The 26,673-nt window shown below is 36.6% G+C and overlaps 1 protein-coding gene and 1 non-coding gene across 3 annotated transcripts in view; both read right to left on the bottom strand.

Moving 5' to 3' along the window:
• Window positions 1-106: 106 nt before the first annotated feature.
• PALS1 (protein associated with LIN7 1, MAGUK family member) overlaps window positions 107-26,673 on the bottom strand; it is a 94,909-nt gene continuing 68,342 nt past the window's right edge. For both annotated transcript variants that reach the window (XM_043556406.1, XM_043556407.1), the window contains exons 8-14: window positions 19,284-19,467; window positions 15,508-15,579; window positions 15,086-15,157; window positions 12,710-12,877; window positions 11,585-11,787; window positions 10,219-10,329; window positions 107-2,992 (exon numbers count right to left, since the gene is read on the bottom strand). In XM_043556406.1, the coding sequence (XP_043412341.1) occupies window positions 2,816-2,992; window positions 10,219-10,329; window positions 11,585-11,787; window positions 12,710-12,877; window positions 15,086-15,157; window positions 15,508-15,579; window positions 19,284-19,467 (987 nt within the window). In that variant the 3' untranslated portion in view covers window positions 107-2,815. The remainder of the gene's footprint in view (window positions 2,993-10,218; window positions 10,330-11,584; window positions 11,788-12,709; window positions 12,878-15,085; window positions 15,158-15,507; window positions 15,580-19,283; window positions 19,468-26,673) is intronic.
• LOC122469674 lies at window positions 8,417-8,523 on the bottom strand. Its single transcript, XR_006293569.1, has one exon. It is a non-coding gene; the product is annotated as a U6 spliceosomal RNA (small nuclear RNA).

Raw genomic sequence — 26,673 nt, 5'->3', positions numbered from 1 at the left:
ACGTTTCACCCAGAGAATCCAGTGAACTTTATGGCAAAAAGTTGAAGACAGGGTGGTTACGAGTTGAAACCTTGAATAGTGGACATAAACACAACTTACTCAATGGTTTTATTTGAAATATAATTTTACTTTTGTTTTTACAAGACAGTGTGCAGTAGGACAACTCAAAATAAGAGTGCAGATACAAGATAAGAGTACAAAGGATTAACAATAGATGTCAAGAATGGTTACCTTTTATTAAGGCTAAATCCCTGGTTTATATTTTCCATACACATTCAGAAAATTACATTCAAATTATTCCTTACCAATATTCCTTAGGCCATAAGGAAAAAAAATCCAGACATTACATTTTTCATATAAAGCAAATCTGAATTAGTGTTAAGTACTGTTTTCCTTTCCAGTTGTTGTGACTTATGAAAATTTAGCAAAGGAAGAGATTTCCTTATTTGAACTAATATGCATTTTTGTAGCTATTGATACCAATTCTATAAGTGGATAAGACCTCTCCCACACTGGAGTCGCCAATCAGAACCACAAGGGACAGGAAATGAACTGTGGCCAGAGCAGTTGGACAACTGGGTGTATAGCAAGGTTTTTTGTTTTTTCTTTTTTAAGGAAGTCAAAAACAACTAAGTTTTCACTTTGTGAAGGGGGATGCTGTGTTGAATATCAACACAATACATCCATGTTACTGGGACTGAAAAAAGTTTGGGATGTGAACATTTCTATCCCTCTACCAGTGCTAATGAGATCTATAGGACTTCACTGACCCTCAAAAAGTATACTTTGACATGGCATGTGCCTTGGTAGGAGATTTGCTTTTAAAGCCTGCAGGCTTAGGAACTGGCACAAGAGCTACTTAAACTGCCACCATTTTAGATGCTAGGGCTGAAAACAGTCTTATGAAAAGCAGCTCAAAAAACTCCACTGTCTACCATAGACTACTTTCGCCTAAGGAATGAAAGGTAAACTGGAGAACTGAAGAGTTAAGTGCTAATATTCCTTGGTTTTCACTGCCCGAAGCTGGAGTGTTTCAGACCTGAAAAATAGTATGTGTGGCATTCCTTCCCTTAACCCAGGAATGTTACTTCCAAGATAACCTTTCCTTAGGAAGAATTTCCACATAAGACACATTGCAGCCAACTTCAAGGCCATGCAAATTTGAACAGAGAACGGCAACATAAACTATCTACATTTGTTCAAATAAAATTACACAGAAATCAAATACATACACGACACCAAGAAAAACACCTTAAAAACAATTGCTTATGTTAAATTAAGTGACAACTCCATGTTATTCCAGTGTTTAGCTTTGGGAACAGGAAATGCTGTAGCTAAAGTCATCATAAAAATAAAATCAAGACATTCACATTTGAGGTCATTTGACACACATCACACCATCCCTAAAGGCTTGAAAAGACTACAAAATAACTTTCCATGCCAATTACAGAAGTTAAAATTTAAAGCTACAGCTATAGAGATAGTATGAAAATCCCATTAGCTTAAACATTTATGGTGTAGCAAGCTGCTGCATTCTGGTCATAAGAGGCAGAACGTGATAGGATAAAAACCTGTTTCTATATGCTTAACCCCCCCCCCCCCCCCCCGCCCCGCCCCAAGTTCTTTTCCTACAATGTTCAAATGACTTTCAGGTCATCCTTTCCTTGTGATCTCAAAGTCAATTGTTCTAGCATTTCCCCTTGGATGTAATTTTATTCCAATGCTGAATGAGTGTTATCAATAACCATTTGTCAATCTATTAAATATCAGTATACAGTACAGCAGCTATATTCATCACAGAATTCCAGTTTATTACCTATATGGCATAGTCCTCAAATTCTACTGTGCTCATGTATAAAAATGCAAAAACTGTCGAATGTGCTGTCTTCTCATGTATATGAAAAACTACTTGCATCATGAGGAAGAAACGATCAACAGTTTATGACCATCTGCCATTCATAAGTGTAACTTATACATTCTATTGTACTATACAGATTAAAGAAAGCAAGGTTATAGAATCAGTTGTGACAGTTTTAAAAAGATCAGCATATGCTGTGTAAGTTTAACTAGATCAGAATCTGTTGAATGTGCAGTGAAATCTGATCCACAAAGTAGCTAAAAAACTGATGTTTCTAACGGAATGTTTTAAGAATTAAAAGACACACAAATGAATTCAAGCCTAACAGAGTAGCTTGAGACCAAAGTGGCACCATTTTTCTTACTTTTCAGGAAAACACATTTTTTAAAGTATCTCTACACCCAGTGTGGTGCTCCAGAGATCAACAGTCTCATGCTCCACCAAGTGAGCCAGCTAGGATTCCCCAGGAAACGATTTCTGATGACAAAACCAGCCTTCTAACCAAATACTGTCTTGCCCAGTGCACAGAAGCACAGTCCCCATCCCCCCAATTCCCACAAAGTCCTTTAACTGTTAAATAGCATCAATATTTATAACTATGCGAGATATGGCCCGTTGGGTATAGTCCCACAAGTTTTTCATGGAACTAGGGCCAGGCAGAAAAGATTTAGGTGAAAACAGAATTAAAGTTTTTACATGGATAAAATGGAACTGGTCTGTCGAAAGCTTCCATTGAGAATCCCCAAAGGAGCCAAGAACCTCTGAAGCCATGTATACAGAATAATAACCGCTATGAACAAATTGCCTAAGGGGATTTTCTTCTCCCTAGTTTGAGATCAAAGAATAGCTTATTTGGCCTTCCACCTGTACTCAGGGTCTTGCTGAAGTATCAAGGCTATCTTCCTAGTGGTAGGCTGCCAGATCAGGTCCAATCACGCCACAGAACAGATGTTTCCCTCACCTGAGCCAAGTGGATGGCACCCACTGAGGTTCAGTATCGAGTTTGTTAATTAACCTAAGCAATTCTTGATAGGCTTTATCAAGATCTGAATTCACAATTGCCGTGTCAAAGTAGTGCCCATTGTTCTGCTCCATCTCTCTAGTCTTCTCGATGATTTCTCTCAATTCTTCAGGCTGTAAAAAGAAGACAAAAACAGGTAATTCCGTTAACAAAATAGACGATGAGTCAGAGATGACTCAAGAACAAAAAATGACCTTATATTGCCTGCTGTCTCAATATATGCAACTTCAGGAGCTCCTCCTCAACCCTGTCTTGGCCTCAGTGATTTCCTTTGCTCTGGCGTCAGTTAGGACTCATACTGAATTATTTGGAACGCAACATAATCTGTTTGTACTGTTACTCAGGTTTTCAAATATTTCTGTCTTACCCACTAGACTAGAGGCTTCAAGAGCAAAGACTGTTACTTTGAATTCCCTACAGACCTTCCTTTTCAAGCATTTTAGGGCATTATAAACTTTCCCTAAAAAATAACATCTTTTGTAATACAGAGTGAACCCTTCCAGTTGAAGCAAGGGTGGTAGGACCCAAAATGCCATCTACTCTTGGCTTTATAAAGAGCCACTGCCCTTTATATCTGTTCGGCAGGGTAAATAAACATCAAGGGAAAAGAAAAGGATCAACAGAGTGGGTATCTTTCTATGAAAACATTGGTCAACCCAAGATTTAATAATCTAATAAATGTTTACTTGCCTTTAAACTGCTTCTCTATTTTCAGTACACAAAGGAGGTCTTTAAAGATGCAAAAGAAGTATCCTAAGAAGAGTTTCAGAAATGATACAGAGTAGGCTACTTTAAAATACTGGGTAAAGGAAACAGCTGTTTCATATAGATGAGCCTTAGAGATAAAGCTAGGTGCAAAACTTCTTCAGAATCCTCTGGATTACCAGGCACATGTGTTCAAGAAAGTAAAACAGCACCCAGATCACCCCTTGTCAATGAAGAGGACTAATTAAACTCAAGTCCAAATGTCTCAGATATAAAAGACACACCAATACTATATTGGACACTCAATGCAAAACAACTTCTTTCATTCAACTGGTTGAACTTCTGTAACAATAGGAAAACCTATTAAAAATATGACAGCTCTGGCTTGTCCTGCAGCAGTTTCTTGTGTGGCTCTCTAATTTTCATTCTGGAATGTTGTGCATCTGGCTGTGGTACACAGAATCCTTTGTTTCCTAGGGGATTCTACTACACCATGATAACTAAATACACTGTAACATTCTTGCTAAAATTTATTCTACTCAAATCTCAGTATTATTGAAAGAACATTCCAGAACTCAAAACAGAATCTAAATTTTGTGGTGCTAGAGCTGAAATGTAAAACGCTACATCTTACGAAGATTCACATGAACAATCCATCTGTTTTTTCTTTATCAAATTTAAGACACTATTTTGTCCTTTGCCAAAATGGCATCTACCATTTGGTACTTTTAATTTCCTCTTATTTTTCAAATAACAATTTATAACAAGGATGAAACAAAATGTTTTTGCTCAAAAAGTTTTGGACTGAAAAAACTGGCATTGGAGTTTAGCCCTCTCAGACCTCCATTCTAGCAGGAATTCAGAGTACAATCAGATTAACTGATTATTTACATTCTGCATCCAGGGAGGAACACCATCACTTTCCTGACTGGTCCATGTGGACTTGTTTTTGCTCAATACTTCTATCGTATGAGCGATAAAAAGCACTACTAGAAATACCAAAGAAGATAAAACATAAGTGGAATAAAAAGGCAATCAGATACACCACCCTCTATACATTCTAACCATTACATTTATGGAACATGCACACAGAACTGATGTTGGGTCATAAAAATAAGGCTCAAACATTTTTGAAAGGCTACAATGTTCTTGGACCATAATGGAATTACAAATCAAAGTATTTTTTTAAATCTCCAAATTGGTGAAAATTACATTCTTCTAAATAACCCATATATTAAAGAAAAGGACAAAGGGAATTAGTATTTCTGACAAGATGATAATGGAAAAATTACCTCAAAATTTGTAGGATGCCATTAAGGAACTGCTTAAAGGGATTTATAACTGCCTATTAGAAGAGAAAGATTTTAAAATCTAAGTTTTCTTCAGGAAACTAGAGCAAGTGCAAATTAAAGCCAAAGTAAGTATAAGTTAATGAAATGAGAGACCGACAATAAAGAAAATTAACAAAGACAAAAGGCCTCTGACTCTGTTCTTTTTCTAAAGTGTTTGGTTATTCTTTTTAATTTCCATATAAACTTTAAAGTCATCTTTTCAGAAAAATTTTTTTTCATGTTTATTTTTGAGAGAGATAGTGTGAGCAGGAGAGGGGCAGAGAAAGAGGAAGACACAGAATCTGAACCAGGCTCTAGGCTCTGAGCTGTCAGCACAGAGCCCAATTCAGGGTTTGAACCCACGAACCGTGAGATCATGACCTGAGCCAAAGTTGGATGCTTAACCAACTGAGCCACCCAGGTGCCCCTGAAATCATCTTTTCAATTTCACAGAAACATCTGGGATTTTCTTTTTTGATAACACTTTTCTTGAGATACAATTCATTTATAATTCACCCATTTTAAAATGAATGATTCAATCATTTTTAGTATAGTCACAGAGTTCTGCATTCAACAGCACAATTTTAGAATATTTTCATCATCCTCCCACCCCAGCCAAAAAATCCATACCCCTAGGCAGCCACTCTCCATTGTCTCCCAACCCCCAGCCCCAGGCAACCACTAATCTACTTTAGGTCCCTATAGGTTTGCCATAAAATGTAATCCTACAACATGTAGTCTTTTGTGACTGGCTTCTCTTATAATGTTTTCGGGGTTCATCCATGATGCACCATGTAGGAATACTTCATTCCTTTTTCTGACTTTTTTGAAACTTCTAAATAAGACTGCAGTAATCAAGACAGTGTGTAATCAGCATAAATACAGCATGGAGTCCAGAAATAATCCTACCCCACTCTCCACTATCTATTTGGCCAGGTGATTTTTTAAAAACATGCCAATTGAATTCAATGGGAAAAAGGACGGTCTTTTTCAAGAAATGATGCTAGAGCAACTGAACATCCACATGTGATTAAAAAAAATAATAAAAACAAAAACCACCAAACCAACACCATCCTTACTTCATACTAAAACAAAGACATTTTAGAGACTGTAGACCTAAGAGTAAAAGCCAAATACAAGAAAGCTATTACAAGAAAACAAACAGGATAAAATCTTTATAATCTTGGAAGTAGGCAAATATTTTTAGACAGTAATGCAAAAATCATTAAAAGAAAAATGAAAAAGAGTGCTTCTTTAAAATTAAAAATATTTTGAGAAAATATTTCCAGAATATATAAAAAAAAATTTACAACTCAATAAAACCACCATTTTAAAAAATAAGACATGGGGCGCCTGGGTGGCACAGTCGGTTAAGCGTCCGACTTCAGCCAGGTCACGATCTCGCGGTCCGTGAGTTCGAGCCCTGCGTCGGGCTCTGGGCTGATGGCTCAGAGCCTGGAGCCTGTTTCCTATTCTGTGTCTCCCTCTCTCTCTGCCCCTCCCCCATTCATGCTCTGTCTCTCTCTGTCCCAAAAATAAATAAACATTGAAAAAAATAAAAAAATAAAAAATAAGACATTTCACAAAAGAATATACTTAAATAACCACATGAAAAAATACTATCATTAGTCATCAGGAAAATGCAAATGAAAACCTTAATGATACTTCACACTTATTAGAATGGCAAAAGTTGTTGACAAACCAACAAAAGCGAAAGCTGGTAAGATGTGAAGCAAATGGAACCAAAGTGGGAGCAAGTGGAACCAAACTGTTTTAAAACAGCTTTACAACTTTATACAGTTAAAATATACACTCATCATTTGATCCAGCAATTCAAAAAAACCCGAAAACATCAACGTCCACCAAAAGACTGAATATTTCAAGCTGCTTTAATCCCACCAGCTCAAAATTGGAAACAACCCAAATGGTTTTTAACTGATGAATGAACCAACTGTGATATATTTAGCTCATGGTATACGACTCAGCAATATGTAGGTATGAACTGTTAGATGCAACACTGATAAATCTCAGTAACACTATGCTAATCAAAAGCCAGATGCAAACTTAAATATACACTATGGTTCCACTTAAATGAACTGCTAGAACAGACAAATCCACAGTCACAGAAAGGAAATTAGTGGTTGCCTAGGGAAGAATGGAGGGGTATTAACTTCAGAGAAGCATGGGGGCACCTGGGTAGCTCAAGTAAAAATCTCATGGTTGTGGGATGGAGCCCCACATTGGCTCTATGCTGAGCATGGAGCCTGCTTGGGATTCTGTCTCTCTCCCACCCCTTCTCTTTCAGAATAATAAACTTTTTTATTTTTAATTTATATAAAGAAGCAGGAGAGAATTTTCTAAAGTGATGAAAATGTTCTAAATCTTGACTGGCATGGCAGTGACACAGCTATACATTTTGCCAAAACTCACTGAATTATACAGGTAAAATATATAAAATAATTTCAATAAAGTTAATTTTTAAAAATTAGAAATTTCTCATTAGAAAATCAAGCATACTGTAAACTAGTAAAACATCTTGGTCCTGATTAAGTTCTTCATTTAAAAATATGTATAATTGGTATCATTCTAGACCTTACTCAATTTAGGATAGCTAATTCAAAATAAATAATGGGATAAATAATCCCATGAGAGCACTCCAGACCACCAACCCAAAGAAGGTTGCCTAACATGTTCTGGAATGGTGTACAGATAGCCCTTTGCACAATACTGAATCCTTGGAGAAGAAAAAACTAACAAAAAAGTTAAGTGTGCAAATTAGAAAATTGAAAAATTAGGCTGAACAAGTAGGATGAAGTCCACTCTCATCCTTAATATCCAGCCTTTTCCTTAAGCAACCATGGTATTTCTTCTGGTCTACCAAAGTAATTACTGGGCACTAAGTTTCATAGAGTATCAGTTTTGTTTTCTTTATTGTGACCCCCTCAAGAACAGCCAGTGACCATGTATCATTTTTTTGGGTATCATCCCAAGTGCTAACAACAACAGATACTTTGACTCAATTAATGAACTTAACAATTATGTTGCAAAAACTGAAAAAAGGGTGAAACACTACTTTAACCAGATAGCCTACTTTAACCAGATTGCCTAAAGAAAGCAACCAGAATTACGCTCATCATGTAGGATGAGAAAGTCCTTGATTGTCTATAGCCTAAGACACTGAAAAATATGACCTTCACATATAGATTGAATAAGAAACATAAGCAGACCGAGAACGGGAAAAGATATTATCTTGGGGAGGAAGAAAGAGGGCTGGTGGCTATGGTGTATAGCCAAGAATCAGGAAAGGAGTGATGTTATGCTTTTAATGACTTTTTTTTTTTTAATAAATGTTAAAAAAAATTTTTTTTTTCAATATATGAAGTTTATTGTCAAATTGGTTTCCATACAACACCCAGTGCTCATCCCAAAAGGTGCCCTCCTCAATACCCATCAACCACCCTCCCCACCCTCCCAACCCCCATCAACCCTCAGTTTGTTCTAAAAAATATGGAATGCTTCACGAATTTGCATGTCATCCTTGCACAGGGGCCATGCTAATCTTCTCTGTATCGTTTCAATTTTACTATATGTGCTGCCGAAGCGAGCACGCTTTTAGTGACTTTTAAGGATCTTATAAAAAAGTGTGACGATGTGTGTTTATGGTTTATTTTATTTTTTAACGTTTATTTATTTTTGAGACAGAGAGAGACACAGCATGAACGGGGGAGGGGCAGAGAGAGAGGGAGACACAGAATCGGAAGCAGGCTCCAGGCTCTGAGCCATCAGCCCAGAGCCCGACGCGGGGCTCGAACTCGCGGACCGCGAGATCGTGACCCGAGCTAAGTCGGACGCTCAGCCGACTGAGCCACCCAGGCGTCCCTGTTTGTTTTTTGACAGAGGGCACAAGTGAGTGAAGAGCAGAGAGAGAGAGAGACAGAGAGAAAGAGAGAGAAGCGGGGCTCGCCAGCGGCTTGTGTTTTTTACCTGAAGCAGGACACAAGCTCATCTGACATGGGACTCACACTCACCAACTATGAGATCATAACCTGAGCTCAAGTCATATGCTTAACGACTGAGCCACCCAGGCACCCTGTTTATGGTTTTTAAGGAGATTTAGAGAGAACAAATGAAATGAGGAGACTAAATGATTCCTCTGTAAAACAGAAATATTTAAGATATTTGGGGCATCTGAGGGCTCATCAGTAGAGCATTTGACTTTGGCTCAGGTCATGATCTCATGGTTCCCTGAGTTTGAGCCCCCCATCAGGCTCTCTACTGTCAGCACAGAGCCCGCTTTGGATCCTCTGTCCCCTTTCTTTTTGTCCCTCCCCACTCACACACCCTCTCTCTCAAAAATAAGCATTAAAAAAAAAGCGGGGGGTGGGGAGTGCCTGGGTGGCTCAGCTGGTTAAGCATCCAACTCTTGGTTTCAGCTGAGGTCATGATCTCACACAACTTGTGGGTTCGAGCCCTGTGTCAGGCTCTGTGCTGACAGCGTGGGGCCTGCCTGGGATTCTGTATCCCTGTCTCTCTCTGCCCCTCCACCCTCATGCTCGCTCACTTTCTCTCAGAAATAAACATTAAAAAATAAAAAATTAGAAAAAATTTTTTTAAAAATCAGCAAAAAACAAGGGAAAGTACTTGTTACTTTGATATAGTAAGTCACTTGACAGTTTTCATTTCACATATTTAAACAAAGTCAATGCTTTCTGATTAAGTACATCAGTATAGTTTTGTTACTAACAATGTTTAGTAAAATGTGAACTACCTCAACCATGTCCAGCATCTAAAATAATTTAAAAAAATTTTTCCGTTTCAGGTCATTTGAGAAGACCAAAGGGGGAAGGCAAATAGAACATAAATTTCAATGAGAAAAAAGAGAAAAAAGAAGAGAAAATCAAGAGCACCCAAGTCGGCTCCCCACATATACACAGTATCTAACAAAGTGGGTAATCCCTAAGAATCTGCTGAGAACTTTTTTCTTTGGGGGTAGAAAGCAGGGAGGTCACATAATCTCTATTGGAAATAACAGGGACCCATGTAAAGAAGGTTAAGGAATACCAAGAGTAACCACACATTTGGGATAACAATAGAGACTGTGTGGGGAACAACAAGGGAAGTCCCTGCTTTGGAGAGCTGTCACAGTCCAGCCAGAAGCAACAACAGAAATTTTGGGAAAAGTGACAGGGCTCAAAGAATAATCAGTTTGAAAGCTCAAGCTGATGTAGCTTTTAAGCACTTGTGACATATTAGGTCATGACTCTTTCATGTTTACTTTCAGTGGAACAGTACAACATTATTACCTTTGGATTCTTGCCTTCCTTGGCCAATAATGCACGAAGTCTCTCTTGTGAAGGGGGTGCAATGAAGATAATATAAGGTTTCAAGTCTGAATTCCGGAGAGTCTTCAATGACTATTAAAAAAAATATATTTTGGATCTTTATAATAATTTTCATCATTTATTTGCTTCCCAGTAATATACTTCAAATAATAGTATCATTAAAAAAAAAAACATTGCCTATGAATGTTTCCAAACATCTTTGTAACAATTCACAATATTTTAAGATCCTACCATTCACTGTAAGAATATATTATGTACTTATGCAACACACACACACAAATTAGCTTGCCCTGTTTATATAATGAAATAAAAATGACACTGAAGGTATACAACTATGTGATGCTAAAATATCCTCTAATAGGATCACATAAAGATTATAAATAACCATATTCAAATTCCATTTTGGAGGAAGTAGAAATAAGCAGTAATGTTATTGGGTGCTGGGATCTAAATACAAGCAGAATATAAAGAAAAATTTCACACACATATATAAAAAGAAGTTCTGGAAAAGTACACCCAAGAAAAAGCAGACTGAATTAGGAGATTGTGGTTTTCACCCTGCCTTTGCCACTGCATGACTGTGTGTTCCTCAACTGAAGCACACTGTCTAAACAGGGATTACAGGAACATGCTTTTTCTATCTAATAACATTAAGACAATACGCTTTAACTACCCTAAGTTCTTTGATAAATGTTTTCACCCAATTTAACATTAAAGAATTCTGAAGGCATTTAGTGAAAGCATTTATACTTTCTTTAAAATGTTTTTAATGTTTATTTATTTTTGACAGAGAGAGACAGAGACAACAGTGTGAGCAGGGAAGGGGCAGAGAGGGAGACACAGAATCTGAAGCAGGCTCCAGGCTCTGACTCCAAGCTGTCAGCCCAGAGCCCGATTTGGGGCTTGAACCCAAGAACTGCAACCGCAAGATCATGACCTGACCTGAGCTGAAGTTGGACGCTTAACTGACTGAGCCACGAGGTGCCCCGCATTTATACTTTTCTTTTTTGTTTTTTTACATTTATTTTTGAGACAGAAAGAGACAGAGCACAAGTGGGGGAGGGGCAGAGAGAGAAGGAGAGAGAATCCGAAGCAGGCTCCAGGCTCTGAACTGTCAGCACAAGAGCCCGACGCGGGGCTCCAACTCACAAACCATGAGATCATGACCTGAGCCAAAGTCGGGCACTTATCCGACTGAGCCACCCAGGTGCGCCCCTGTACTTTTCTTAAATCAAATGTTTATAATTGAAATAGTAGAGACTAAGTTCTTTTGTCCACTAAAAAAACAGATGACCAGTGGAAAAAATAGTATGAGAACTTTATTTACCTGTGTACGAAGACTTAAAAGACATATTTTGCCAGAGTTGATCACTTGCCGTACAGAATCTATGCTGGTTCCATACAGATTCTTCTCAAATTCACCATGTTCAATGAACTTTCCAGCTGCTATGTCTGCCTCAAATGCTTGCCGTGAAACAAAGTGGTAATCTCTACCAGCTACTTCGTGGTCTCGCCTACTCCGAGTTGTATCTAGGCAAACAAAATCAGGTAAAAATAACGGGCATGGATCAGAGTAAAGATGGGGGATATTTCTGCTAGTCAGGAAAAATTTTAATTTTGTAATACAGAGGAAATGTAAAATGACGAACTGAGGAAATGTTAAGAGCCCATGTGTTTAACACTGACTGGTTTTATTTCTAGACTGAGAAATGAACAAAAATGTGGTTTTAGTATCTTAATAATAGTTACATTTAATTGCCGTAACACATTTTATGCTTACACTTTAAATTGCTTCTTGCATTTAAACACTACCATTTTTTTCCTAAAGTTTATTTCCATAAGATTAGGCACTGTGTAATATTTATTCACTTACTTACCTATTTATTATTTATTTATACTATTTAATTTTAAGATACAGCTTTTTTTTAAATGTTTATTCATTTTTGAGAGAGACAGAGCACGAGTAGGGGAGGGGCAGAGAGAGGAGACACAGAATCCAAAGCAGGCTCCAGGCTCTGAGTTGTCAGCATAGAGCCCAATGTAGGGCAAGATCATGACCTGAGCCGAAGTCAGACACTTAACCAACTGAGCCACCCAGGCGCCCCTAGGTACTATAAAATCTTTAAACAGAACTTCTGTGTTCAGACATTCGGTCTACATTTCTATCTTCTGCATCAGTTTAAAAAACAGAAGCTGATTCCATATTGAATAGGGAATCGTAAGAAACCCAAATTGAAATTCATTTAGAAAGTAATTAGTACCACAGGAAAAATGGAAATTTCTCAGTAATGACTATCTTGAGTTACATATTCTCAAAAGATTTGATTAAAACAAAGTTCCTCTTTTCTGGGCAAAACTATTTTTGATGAACTGGATGAAAAATTTCCCTCCAGTTAGGTTCTAAGATAGAAAATTGAAAAGCACAGGAAAATGAGAATGCATCCAAACTTACGAGGAACCGCAGATGCAAAGCGGTCTTTTTCCTTGTTCATGAGCCTCTGACGCAATTCATTCTGGCCACAGTTCTGTGGACCAATCAGAATGATAGGTCTTTTCCTATTTGCTGGCTGATGATAAAGTGACATTTCCTCATAAGTTAAGATCTCTTCATTGTCATAATCTTTGAAAAAGAAAAAGTTAAGCCCTTCAGATAGAATTATTGCCATGTAATAAAAATGTACTCAAATTTTCCAAAAAATTGGAGAGAAGACACTTTATTATCATTAAAAATGCTTAGCTTTTTGGATCAAGATAGTAATAACTGGGTAGGATCATATGAATATTTTCCAATGTGAATATATACTTCCCAGGATACTACGAAAATAAATCAGACAATATACTGATCCGTCTGGAAGTGTTTACTGCTCCTTATGCTTCATAGTTTGAATGTTTTAATACAATATAACTACACTCCTTCTTATGTAAAATAACTAGTTTGCAGTCAATACTCTGTCAGAGGGTGGGCACCAGGGGATAAACTAATGAGAATATTATCTGCCATTTTTGTAAAATGGAGATAATACTTCATTTAGAGGGTTGGTTTAAGGATCAGACACAATATATATGCTGAGCACAACACCTGGCACTGACAAACATTTTAAAAATAGTAGCTACAACTAGTGTTATCAGAGTAAGTAGGGATACTTTTCTGTGATTATATAACTTGAAATCAGATCATATGTGTGCTATCCGAACTTGGAATACTAACTTGAGGTCACGATTCAAGATGTATAAATTGTGAAAGGTGGGGTAACATTCCTAAAGCCCATAACCCAGATGAAATCAGAGCTGTCAAGTGGTAAGAACAAAGGCAGAGAACTAGCAGCCTGCTATCTTCTCACTCCTGTTCTCACTCCCTGACGGGGAAAGAGCACCAGATATATGGTCACACTTGGCTGTAAGTTCCACGGGGTCAGGCAATCATTTTAGTCTTGCCAGTGCTTTGCACAGAGTGCAGAGTAGGAACCCAAACTGTCTAGATTCGAGCTCAACTATATATGCTTTAAGAACTAAAGCAGATTTTTAAATATTTGAACTTCAGTTTGTTAATCTGTAATCTCAAGGAATTTATTGTGAGGCCTAAATGGATGAAAGTATCTAAAGTATATAGTTACTACCCCTGGAATAGAATGGTTATTATAAATGATAGTTATTATTGTAGAAATATAATTCCTGCCTTTCCCAAAATACTTTACACTCTGAAAAATCTGAGTTCTTCCTTCTAACATGTACAATCAGACTGTGGCAGCATTTTTATTTATAAAGACTTAGTTTATAGATCTGTAAGCTTCAGATATGCAGGTTTTCTATAATAGCTATTAGAGCTGAACCAATTTAGTATGTTTCAAAAGATGCAGAAACATATATTACTTACCCAAATATAGAGCAAAGGATTAAAAATTCAATAAATCTTAATGACATAGTGATTTAATTAGCATTATGGATATTTATTTTGGAAAAAATTTTTATTAAAGTAGACTGAATCTCTTTTAAATAGAATTTTTCAATAACCTATAATATTTTATTTTTGTGTTTAATTTATGCTACCTAAAAAAAAAAACCTCAAGATATTGAGAGAATAATAAGCCTTATAAATTGTATAAGAAGTTAAGGAGTGCCTTTGCTTTATTATTTGGCTTGTTTCTGACATGAAGCAAAGCAGGGGGAGAAAATTCTAATGCACGTTAAGGACCAATGAAGAAGGTAATGAAAAGCAGTAAATGAGGTTGGGTTTATAAAAATTGGATGTGGAAACTGCCGAACTAAGGTAGTTGGTGCCTAATAGAGAGGCAACAGCCATCACTCAGGTCCAGCAGACTGCTGTCACTTGTGAACACAAACCCTGTGTTACTAGAGCCTCTGATGTGTAGAGAAGCTACACTTAAAATGTTTTTTTAAATCTTAGTAATAAAACAAAACAAAAACACTCTCCTTTTGTGCCTGACTCAGCCAACAGGTAGCAGGCTCTGTGGAAGGGTTGTCTTAGTGACATGAGTTACTGTAAACAAAATACTCATTTGGAGGCATGTATTAATTTTGCAAAGAATTTAAGTAGGAAAAACAGGAATCTATCAAACACTACATAATGCTAAATTGTACTTTAATTTTTATGCCAGTTTTTCTCTAAACTCAAAACACTGCATTACTCATAGGATTCCAAAAGAAAATAATTTCTGCTACACGACTTTCTTAAGCACATATGTTACATTAAGAAGCAAAATAGGACTAATAGTATAACTCCCTAAAAATAGCAGTTTAATTTCTTTCAAGTGTTAGATATAGACCTCTTTGAGATGTAAATCCAGCTATATCTTAGAGGAGAACTCACCATCATTTTTATTTGCATTATATAAAACCTTTTTCCTCTTCTTTTTATTCTTCTTTGCACACCATAGTTTTCCTGTTGAACAATCAGAAACAACTATAAATGTGGTACTTGTTTCCTTGAACAAAGCTATGTATTTCAAATTGAAGAACTGAAATAGTTTTCCATTGCAATTTATAAACACATATTACATTGTTCACAGAACTATTTTCAGGGAAACAGTTACAATTTTCCATTAGTCTCACATCACAGACACTTTTTAATACTTAAATCTTGTCCTTCATTTAGAGTCCTAAGATAATCAGTTTTGCTGCTCATATCACTCTTACCATGAATACATCTTTCTTGGCAGTTCTAACTGATTTAAACAGTTCAGATGGAGACCCAAGAAACCTCTCATTAATGTCAAATATTAAGTGTCCAACCTGATTTTTCTGGCTCCTTATCTTCCTCTATGGTTTGCTTCATAGCTTCCCTTTGCTGCTGAAAGCTTTTCCCTTAGTAGCAGAAAGAAAATAATTAGTATAATTAAATTAGTATAATTTAAGACAAAAGAATAGAAGGGTTTTTGTTTTTTTAATCAAGGGGAAAACACCAGAAGTAACTCTTCACTTATATTCCTTTTTTTGGTTATGGTAACCTTCTTTTAATATAAACATATAAACCACAAAAGAAACAAACAGGCAACAATAATACAATCCATTATAAGATGTTTCTAATATGTCAAACACTAATGTTGGACTATGATCAAATGTAAATTAGAGGGTACATTATTTAATGGTAAGACACGTATTTTAAAAAGTTCTTGTGAATTCCCCTCTGTGGTCTCAGTCTAAGAGATGGATTGTGACAAATAGTTTTCCTTTTCACTCGCTTTTCCTCAACATGCAATTTTCAACAAAACTTAAAAGTTGTATTCTCTGTATTCTAGCACACAGTAATGTTTTATGACTAAAAGTATTAACTGGCCTCTTTTCAGCATTATTGTTATCAGTAATAATTACTGATGTTTATACATTATAACTGTTTGATTCTTTGGTTCAAGGTTTCTGTGAGTAGGATCAACATTTATTTGCTTTTCAAAGAAGCTTCCAGCCCTTACCTCCCTACCCACTTTCCAGTGGTTCTTAGTAATCAAACCAGTTACTATTTATTTCCCTTTCTCATATACAAATGAAAAAACAAAAAATTAGACACAGAAATAACTGGATGGATTCAATCATAAGATATAAATATGTTCTAGAGATTACTGGGTTAACTCCCAAAGAATAGATCGTACTTACTTGACACAAAATTTTAGCCAAAACAGAGTCTTTTTAATTTTTCAATTTAACCAACAGGTAGCATTTGGAAAAGGTTTTTCTGAGGGGAGGATCACCATAAAGTAAACTAAAATAGTAGTAGATACCATTTGTTTCCAGTGACGATTTCTTATCAGGCCCCAATTGACAGATTTTTATGCATAACACTGATGTTTTTATGAAGCATTATTTTCTGAATTTACAGGTGAGGTAGCTACACCTCAATGAAATTAAATGATTTACTGAAGACTCAAAAGGAGCAGAATTAGGATTCAAATTCCTATCTCTTACTCTCCAAGACAGTGCTCTTTTCATGGTACTATGAAACCATAACATTTTATTTCCTCTTTTTTATGTTTTCCTCCCTTCAATGGAATTGACTGCTCTTTCTTCTCAATAACTAATAATGTATAATGAGATCAGTTTAATTTTAGATCATGTAGTAAAGAATCTGTGATACATATGGAAGACACCAGGCTATGTGCTGAGGGTACAAAGACATGAAACTCAGTCTAGTTGGCAGAATACATTCCCTTTTAAATCTTCCTGCCATCATATGAGAATATGTCAGCCATAATTATAAGCCTCCAAATGTTTAAAGTATTAACTTTCAGCCTCACTATCAACCAATCCTAGGACATGTTTTACTAGAATATAGTATCTTATAATAGAAGATAAATAATAAACCAGTGTTAGAAAATTTAATAGTTCAATTTTTATAAAGCTTTCATTAAGCATTTACTATGTAGAAAGTACTACGTTGGATCTTGGTTCTGGATCATTTAAAATTATCTCAAATTAAAGAAATTAATTCCAGGAGGTCACTTTACAAAATAATATGTGAACATTCACCATTTGAATTTAAGATACTACTCAATGTATTCCCTTGCATTTATTCTTCTCAATCCCTTTTTCTTCACATATACATATGTACATATATATGTTTTAATCATTTTTTTACTTCCACCTTTCAGCTACCAATGATACAAATAAATGAAAAACATTTCATTCTAAGTTTTTCCTTTTAGAATTAAGATTTTAATATAGGCGGCTTTCAAAGTTTTTGATTTTCATCTTGTTTTCAGAGATCTACCTTAAAATCAAATGTATTTTTTTTTGAAAGATAAAAGTGGTTTTACTTAAAAAACTTGGACTAGAGTTCAACTTTTTAAATTTTTATATCTAGTTTTTTTTTTGTTTGTTTGTTGCAAGCCAAGGATTCTTGGAAATCAATAAGCAAATTCCATCTATGTTGGCATAATCTGCAGAACTCAGTGTATTTCATAAGAACAAAAGCAAAACCATTAATACTGAGTCTGATACACTCAAGAAGCATTAAAGATAACCAGGTTATCTTCAGGAGCTATACAGACTGCATTCCTAGTAAAAACAAGTAACTATGGTGATGGAAAATTTTAGAGCACTAAAATTTTAAAGTAAGTAAAAAAGAAATAAATATAAGTATCTGATGTTAACAGATTTAGAAAAAACAAGGAGCAAAATAATTTTGATCAGTTACATATTAAAATGTTTAAAAGCATTATAGTCATGTACTTCTATGGCACATTTTTATAGTACATATGGATGTAGACTGTTATGACAGCAGACATTAATGGAAGGTAGACAATATGACTTCTTAAGAAGTCTTCTAACAAAACCATCATCAAACTCAAACTAAGGTGGGTTCATTTATTTGTCCTATAAAAAAAACCTTACAAATGATATCACTGAAATCTCCTTGGTGCATCTCTATACTTTTAGAAACTCAATACAATCAGTCAATATACTCTAGTTCTAAATATTTATGGGCTAAGGCTGGCATGATGAGAAGATATCAAATTGATATTTGGCACAAGCACTAAGTAGAACATGATGGCTGCTCAATACCGCAGGATTTCTAGAGGAACATCTCATGTCTGTTACTGTGAAGAATCAAGGGTGTAGCATCATCCCCTGAAGTTAATATAAGAAGCCCATTCCTCATTCCTTGAAATATGACTGAGTATAGACAAAATCTGTTTTCAGCTTTTGGCTTTTAAAGCAGACGGTTTGTGGCCTTCTGTGGTTTTATACACATAGACTCAACTGCATGAAAAAGTAACTACATCCGTTTTTAAAGGACATGAAAAAGTGAGTTCTTCTCTGTAAAGCCTTATATTTTAAATATATATTTTTTAAGTTTATTTGTTTTTAGAAAGAGTGAACAGGGGTGAGGCAGAGAGGGAGAGAGAGAGAATCCCAAGCAGGCTCCACACTGTCAGTGGCAGAGCCTGACATGGGGCTTGATCTCACAAACTGTGAGATCATGAACTGAGCCAAAACCAAGAGCCAGATGCTTAACTGACTGAGCCACCCAGATGCCCCAAAATGATTTTTTTTTAATTTTTAAAAAAATTTTTAAAATTTACATCTGAGTTAGTTAGCATATGGTACAACAATGATTTCAGGAGTAGATTCCTTAATGCCTCTTACACATTTAGCCCTTCCCCCCTCCCACAACCCTACCAGTAACCCTCTGTTTGTTCTCCATATTTAAGTCTCTTATGTTTTGTTCCCCTCCCTGTTTTTATATTATTTTTGCTTCCCTTCCCTTTGTTCATCTGTTCTGTGTCTTAAAGTCCTCACATGAGTGAAGTCATAAGATATTTGTCTTTCTCTAATTTCGCTTAGCATAATACCCTCTAGTTCCATCCACATAGTTGCAAATGGCAAGATTTCATTCTTTTTTATTGCCGAGTAATACTCCATTGCATATGTATGTGTGTGTGTGTGTGTGTGTGTGTGTGTGTGTGTATACACACATACCACATCTTCTTTATCCATTCATCCATCGATGGACATTTGGGCTCTTTCCAAAATGTTCTTTTAAATATGTACTTTATACTCTATTGTCTTTTTACCTGGAACAAGCCCAGCTAGAGGTTGATTATCTTCGTCCCCTTCTCTATAGGCTTGCCACCAATTTGGATCTTCTTGACTGATGACATGAAGTATATCGCCTTTTTGAAAAGATAGACCTAACTCTCGACACGGAACATAAGGGTCATCTGAGGGGTCATAGTCAAAATGAGCTTTCACATGGATCTAAAAGATAAAAAGGGTAAAAATCAAAACAACGGTAATGATGAAATGGCAACGCAAAATATTCAGCATAAATATAATCAAAATGTTACAATTTTATTAGTGCAAAGCAATTATGAGTTGAAAGAAGGGAGGTTTAGTTAAGTAACTGCAGTATTTTCTCAGGCTTGTTTTCTTCAGTTAAGTTCATCACTCTGTTGATTACAAACATGTACTAGAGTACAAACAACAAACAAAAACTGTATAAAAGTATGCACAGGACTGCACTGTTAGCTGCTAACTGAGCCTGAAGTGCTAAGGGGCCTCAAAGGCTTGAGAGAAGCAGAAGGAATGTAACTGAGACCCTTTCCCCCTCTATTCCTGACCTTTGAAAACAATGACTCTGCAGTAAGGTATGTAATTTCTAAACCACTACTATCTAGAAATGTGGACTAAACCTCACCACATCTGTCACCTATGCAGGAGAGTGTCAGTTTCCCTGGTGCTGTTACCCTTCTTGAATACACTGTCAGTGCGACTGTGCCTTAAACTTCTCTCAGTGTTTCTTTTAAAAGGGATCTGTTTAGGTTCAGAAACAATCACACCCCAAACTGCTAAAATCACCTAAATCAAGTTTATAATAAATTCCTGTGTATTCTATTTGTAGGCTTTGAAATTTAACTAGTTGTACGGTTATAACTTTTCCTAACAATTTTTCTGCATATCAAAAAAATGTGTTACACTTGCAGCATTAAAGGTAGGTAAGAATTCACATGAATCTTACTGAGAGCTAAGTTATTCCTATACTATTTCCTCCAATACACCTCTGTAAGATGTAACAAAGTTGTCTTAATTTTAATAAAGTAAAAAGAATTAATATTCTCTTTAACTTTCCATTATAATTTTCATCCAGCCTGGTTAAGTGACATGTGGCATTTCCAAAATCTGTAAGAAGTCCATTTTCATCTAATGAAATCCAGCACCTATATGCAATGAGTGTTTCTGCCCCATAGAGGTTAAACTTCAGGTTTCAGCTCAATGAGCCAAGCAACTAATTGACAGCTTAAGAATTTTATTATGCAGAGTCCTTTTCTATCCAATTGTTATTGCCTTTTACATCCTCACCATAATTGAGGCCACCTATCATAAAAATAATACTGGTCTGCTTCAAGAATTGTTTTATGAAAGTACAGTATCTTTTTTCAGCTCCTAAAACACAAAATTGAGTATTTTCAATGATGATGGATATATGAAATTTGATAAAACACTTTCTAAGTGATAAAAATATATCTCTATCTATCTAATCCATCTCCCTCCATAAGGCATAACCAAGAATCCTCATGAAAGTAACAGCCTCTTTCAGAAATTATGCTTGAGGGTGTCTTAAATATTTTTATAATTTCAGAAAAATATTTTACTAACTACTATATATAGGAAATGAGAAAATCCAACTCCCAATATAAAACTGGCAATACTGAAATAAAGCAAATGATCCAGTTAAAAATGCAGAACTTACATAGCTAGTCTGCTTTTTTGGGGTTATCTTTTCATGGATGTACTCTGTAAGTTCAAATAGTACACAAAGTCATAAATGTATGGCTCAATGAATTCCACAAATGAAACGTACCTGTATAACCAGCATGCAAATCAAGAACGAGAATATCACCAGCACACGAGAAGCCCTGACTCCTGTACCTTTCGGTCACTAACCACTCTATGTCCTCCAAGGGCAAACATCATCCTGATTTCTAGAAGCATAGATTAGTTTTCCCGGTACTTTGCTTCATACAAATGGAATCACAACGTACACACTCTTGGATTAAATATGGTTAAGAGACCTCTTTCATTTGGACTGTGTTCTGCTGCATTCCAGCTAGAGAGTGCCCTAAAGAGCCTTACTGTTAATGTGAAAACAGAGTTTTAACACCTTGAAAACTCTGCCAGGTAAAACCAAAAATAAATTTTATTTATTTATTTTAATTTTTTTTCAACGTTTTTATTTATTTTTGGGACAGAGAGACACAGAGCATGAACGGGGGAGGGGCAGAGAGAGAGGGAGACACAGAATCGGAAACAGGCTCCAGGCTCTGAGCCATCAGCCCAGAGCCCGACGCGGGGCTCGAACTCACGGACCGCGAGATCGTGACCTGGCTGAAGTCGGACGCTTAACCGACTGCGCCACCCAGGCGCCCCCCAAAAATAAATTTTAGAAAGTTATACAAAAGTAGCAGAGAATCAAAACACAGTTGAGACTTTGATTAAAGAGATTATACATACAATTTATAACCTTGGCATAAAATGTAGGATAATCTAGAAGTCCCTGTCAACTATCCCTGTCAACCAACCTTCCAAAATCTGCTTAAATTGTTGCCTTTTTAGCCAAAGAGTCTTAGGAATCTAATTATGGAATCACAGGGATTATTTAAGGAGGTAGAGAGATTTTTGTTATCAGGCTTTTATTTTAGACATCTAGGAGATCAGACTAATTTGGTCACCTGACTGACGATTTTATCAAATAGCTTTCTGAAAGCAATACAGAGCATGTTTTCAAAGTGTTCTGCTAAGATCACCTGCCTAGAATGTTTATCAAAATACTAAATTCTTATGCCACATCTCCGACTTTGACTCTGCATTTTAACTAGGTTCCTCGGATAACTGTTACACACATGCCATTTAAAATGTACCCTAGTGCCTGGGTGGCTCAGTCGGTTAAGCATCCAACATCAGCTCAGGTCATGATCTCATAGTTTGTGATTTGGGCCCTGTGTTGGGCTCTGCGCTGACAGCTCAGAGCCTGGAGCCTGCTTCAGATTCTGTCTCCCTCTTTCTCTGCCCTTCCCCCGCTTGTGTGCTGTCTCTCTCAAAAATAAATAAATAAGCGTTTAAAAATAAATAAATGAAAGAAAGAAAGAAAGAAAGAAAGAAAGAAAGAGAGAAAGAAAGAAAGAAATGTACCCTAAAATCTTAGGGAACTACTACCCTAAGGGAAACTAATTAGACCACTGTGGAGGCTGTATGTAGTTCAATGACCTTTGCCAAAGTCCAACAAAATCAGCCAGAGATGCTTTTCACTCTACTCCTGCCTTGGGGTCACCCCTTGACCATTCAGATTTAGCTGGTTTGGAATGGGGCCTCTCTTTGTGTAGGCTGAGGAAGAGTACAGAGGGGAAATGCTTTGCTTATGTGACAAGTTTATCTAGAGCTGTATACAATGTACCCTAAAATTAAGAGCAAAGCAAAAAAAAAAAAAAAAAAAAAAGCAAAGTTTTTTCACAACAGAGCTTGACCATTTGGTTGAGTTAAAGTCTGAGCATTGCCTTGCCATACTCTATGTGACTTCTATCCATATATTCTACCGATCAACTCTTATCAGTGCTAGAAGGTATCTCCATCCATTTTTCCTCTCCAGCTCCTTTAGTGGCTATTTTTTTTTTTTTACCATACAAAGGAAAACAAAGCCTTTTTAAAATGGAGAGATGCAGACCCTTCTAGAAGACTCCAGGGTTTAACAATGCTGCAATATCAGTACAATGTATCTCATTGTACTGGTTTGGTTTCAAAACAAAACAAAATCTTGTGTTTATATACAATTACCTTCCAGCCCAACATTTTTCTCTGGGCCTTTTCATAGTACCTGTAAACTATTCACATTCGAAGTCCTAATGATGGGGATATGGTAAAGAGATAACAATTCATCAATTTATTTACATCTTTCCTAAGGGAGTCCATGCTCCAAAATAATTTTTCTTTGTAATTTTTATTTCTGTATTTCTTATTATAGATTTATCTTGAAGTTTTAAAATTATTTGTGGAAGAGAAAAGAATGAAAGTCTATCTATCTTCCTTTAGCTTTGGCCTAAACTCTACCCCTTGCTCACACTGTAAAATTAAGGGCAGCATCAAGAAAAGCCTTTCCAGTGTGTTATAACAGTTTCCAAATTCCTCCTCCAACTCTAGATTCCTCCTCCCGATGCCCACTCAAGGATTATCTTTGTCTGCTTCCATATTTTATATGAGAAGTTTTGGGTATCTGTGGGACATCCAGAAGTTGTTTAATAGAAGGGAGACAGAAATATGAATCTTAGAATAACAGCAAACTTAACACAGCAATTGCCCTAACTTGAAAAGGGATGTCCATCTAATATACACTGAAATTTCATAAAAATCTTAAATTTTTAAAAAATGTTTATTCTTGAGAGAGAGAGACAGAGAGAGCAAGAGCGAGAGCATGAACGGGGGAAAGGCAGAGAGAGAAGGAGACACAGAATCCAAAGAAGACTCCAGGCTCTGAGCTGTCAGCACAGAGCCTGATGTAGGGCTCAAACTCACAAGCCGTGAGATCATGACCTGAGCTGAAGTCGGACGCTTAACGAATTGAGTCACCCAGGCGCCCCAGTATTCATAAAAATCTTACTGCATTATAAAATTCCAGATCCTCTTCCAAAGGAGAGAAAAAATTAAGATGAAAATTAGAGAATACATTTTATACTTCTTAACAGAAAAGTAAATACATTTGACAAAGGCAGTTCTCAACTCTTTAAAAACTGTGAACATCCTTAATCATTTTTTTTTAAACTATAGAATTTCTTGCAAACACATAATACATATAAACAGACTGCTTCCCTGACCTGCTCTCCCCACAGTAAATACAACTATAGCCCAGATCTCTCCTTAGAATTACAGACTGATACATTCAATTCTATGTACTCAGTATGTCCACATGAATGCCCTTCAACCTGGAAAATGGACCTCTTCATTTTTCTCCCCAAATCTATTTCCTCCAGACTTCCCTTTAGTAAGCAGAACCACTATCCACTCAGTGGGTTATTCAAGCATCCTTGCTTCCTCTTTTACTCTCTGCATTCTTTACAAGGTCTTGCCATCTCTACTTCTAGAACACAACCTGATCTATTTTCTCTATTGCCACTGCTATCATCCTAGTTTAAGCCATCATCATACTTTATAATGATTTCAGTTTCCTAAGTCTCCTTGCTTCCCTTACTGGCTCTACTAATCCAATTTCCACACAGCGGCCAGATGATTTTTTTTATGTGTATTTGTTTTTGAGAGTGAGCATGAGTGGGGGTAGGGGCAAAAAGAGAGCGGAACAGAGGATCTGAAGTGGGCTCTGCACCGAAAGAAGAAAGCCTGACATGGACCTCAAAGTCACAAACCATGAGATCATGACCTGAGCTGATGTAGGCCACTTAACTGACAGAGTCACCCAGGCGCCCCAAAAATTGTTTTTTTATTTTTTAATTTTTTATTCTTATTTATTTAAATATATGTTTTAATGTTTATTTTTGAGAGAGCCAGAGACAGAGCACGAGCAGGGGAGGGGCAGAAAGAGAGGGGGAGACAGAATCTGAAGCAGGCTCCAGGCTCTGAGCTGTCAGCACAGAGCTCGACATGGGGCTCAAAATCACGAGCTGTGAGATCATGACCTGAGCCGAAGTTGGACACTTAACCGACTGAGCCACCCAGGCACCCAAGAAATGTTTTTTTTTTAATACAAATCAGATCATGATACTAGATTTAATATCCAAACTTCCTGCTGTGGCCACAGAGATCTACTTGACCTGGTCCTACCTACCTCTCCAGCTTCATCTCTTTGAATCCTCTCCCCACTTTTCCACTCCCCCACTTTCCTCCACCTCCAAGGATTTCCAAATAGAAAGGTCTTCTGGCAATTAATAGGCCTAGCTTCATCTCTTCTTGCAGGTCTCAGCCTCATGTTGCCTCCACCCAGAAGACTTTCCTGACCACTTAATCCTATTTCTTTTTATTCTTCAGTGTTCAAGGCTGCTTATTTCCATTTTATCATTTACTACAAGCTATAGCTATTTTATATCATGTTAATTATTATCAACTCACTGCTTAGCATAGTGCCTAGTACACAAAAACAAGATTTTCACTGTAAGGAAAAAACTGGGGACCCCTAAGAATAGATTTCAATTATTAATACCATTTGACTAGTGGCTAATTCTGTGTTTTGTATCCTTGACCTGTGATTTTTAGCATTCTCCTTTCCTAAGCCTATAAATTCCCCTTAAACCACATCTCTCTCCTATCCTCCCATCCCAATCCCCACAAATGAAGACTTCAGTCATGTTCCCAGTCTTCTTAAAGCTGTAAGTCTTCTGTAGGCAAAAGAGACCCTATGGCAATTTAAAACACTAATGTCTTTAGTATGCTTTTATTGTACTCAGAATCTAGTATCATTATTTATATAGCTACTAACAAGTTTTGTTTTTTTTAAGGTTTATTTACTTTTGAGACAGAAAAAGAGAGAGAGAGCACACACGAAGAGGGGAAGAGCAGCGAGCGAGCGAGCAAGCGAGAGAGAATCCTAAGCAGGCTCCGTGCTATCACTGCAGAGCCTGACGTAGGGCTCGAACTCACAAACCATGAGATCATGACCTGGGCCAAAATCAAGAGTTGGATGCTTAACCAACTGAGCCACCTAGGTGTCCCAGCTACTAAGACATTAATTCATCTATAGTTACACTTTTCTATCATGGTATTCTAATTATTTTCTTTAGATTGATAATAAACAGTAATGCAATATTTAGTGGCTTTGTGGGACATTACCTGTTATACTATACACTGTTAAAAGCATAATTTCTGGAATAAGCATAAGATTTAGTCCTTAGTCACTCATTAATAGTGGGCTTGGGCAATTAACTTGACCTAAGTTCTAGTTTCAATGCCTGTTGAAGGGGTTAAATAAAAATACCTGTATTTTTACAGGGATGCTGTGGGCATTAAATGAGGTAAAACCTATAAAAAACAATTAGTACCATACCTGGTATTGAGTAACTAATCACAATAATAGCTAATATTTATTGGATAATCAATAATCTCTGAATTTTCTAGTACATATTCCATCACTAATAAGCATTGTGACCCCTCACATTTCAATTTATTTCTGTTAGATCAGAGCACTGGACTACATGAAAAAAGTGCCTTCATGTTCAAATATTTTATTTCTTCCTTCCATATTATTTCAATTATATGGTAGAATAATCTAGAGTTTTGCACACTTGTCTGAGAACTCCAACTTTTTTTTCAAGTCAATGCAGACAGAAGGAAACTGCCATTTAAATGATGTTATGTTGGGGCACCTGGGTGGCTCAGTCGGTTAAGCGTCTGACTTCAGCTCATGTCACGATCTCATGGTTCATGAGTTTGAGCCCTGTGTTAGGCTCTGTGCTGACAGCTCAGAGCCTG

The sequence above is a fragment of the Prionailurus bengalensis genome, chromosome B3 (assembly GCF_016509475.1).
Source record: "Prionailurus bengalensis isolate Pbe53 chromosome B3, Fcat_Pben_1.1_paternal_pri, whole genome shotgun sequence".
NCBI classification, from domain to species: Eukaryota; Metazoa; Chordata; class Mammalia; order Carnivora; family Felidae; genus Prionailurus; species Prionailurus bengalensis.
Note: the sequence above shows the minus strand (reverse complement) of the source record. Positions and strands in the feature narration are given on the sequence as shown.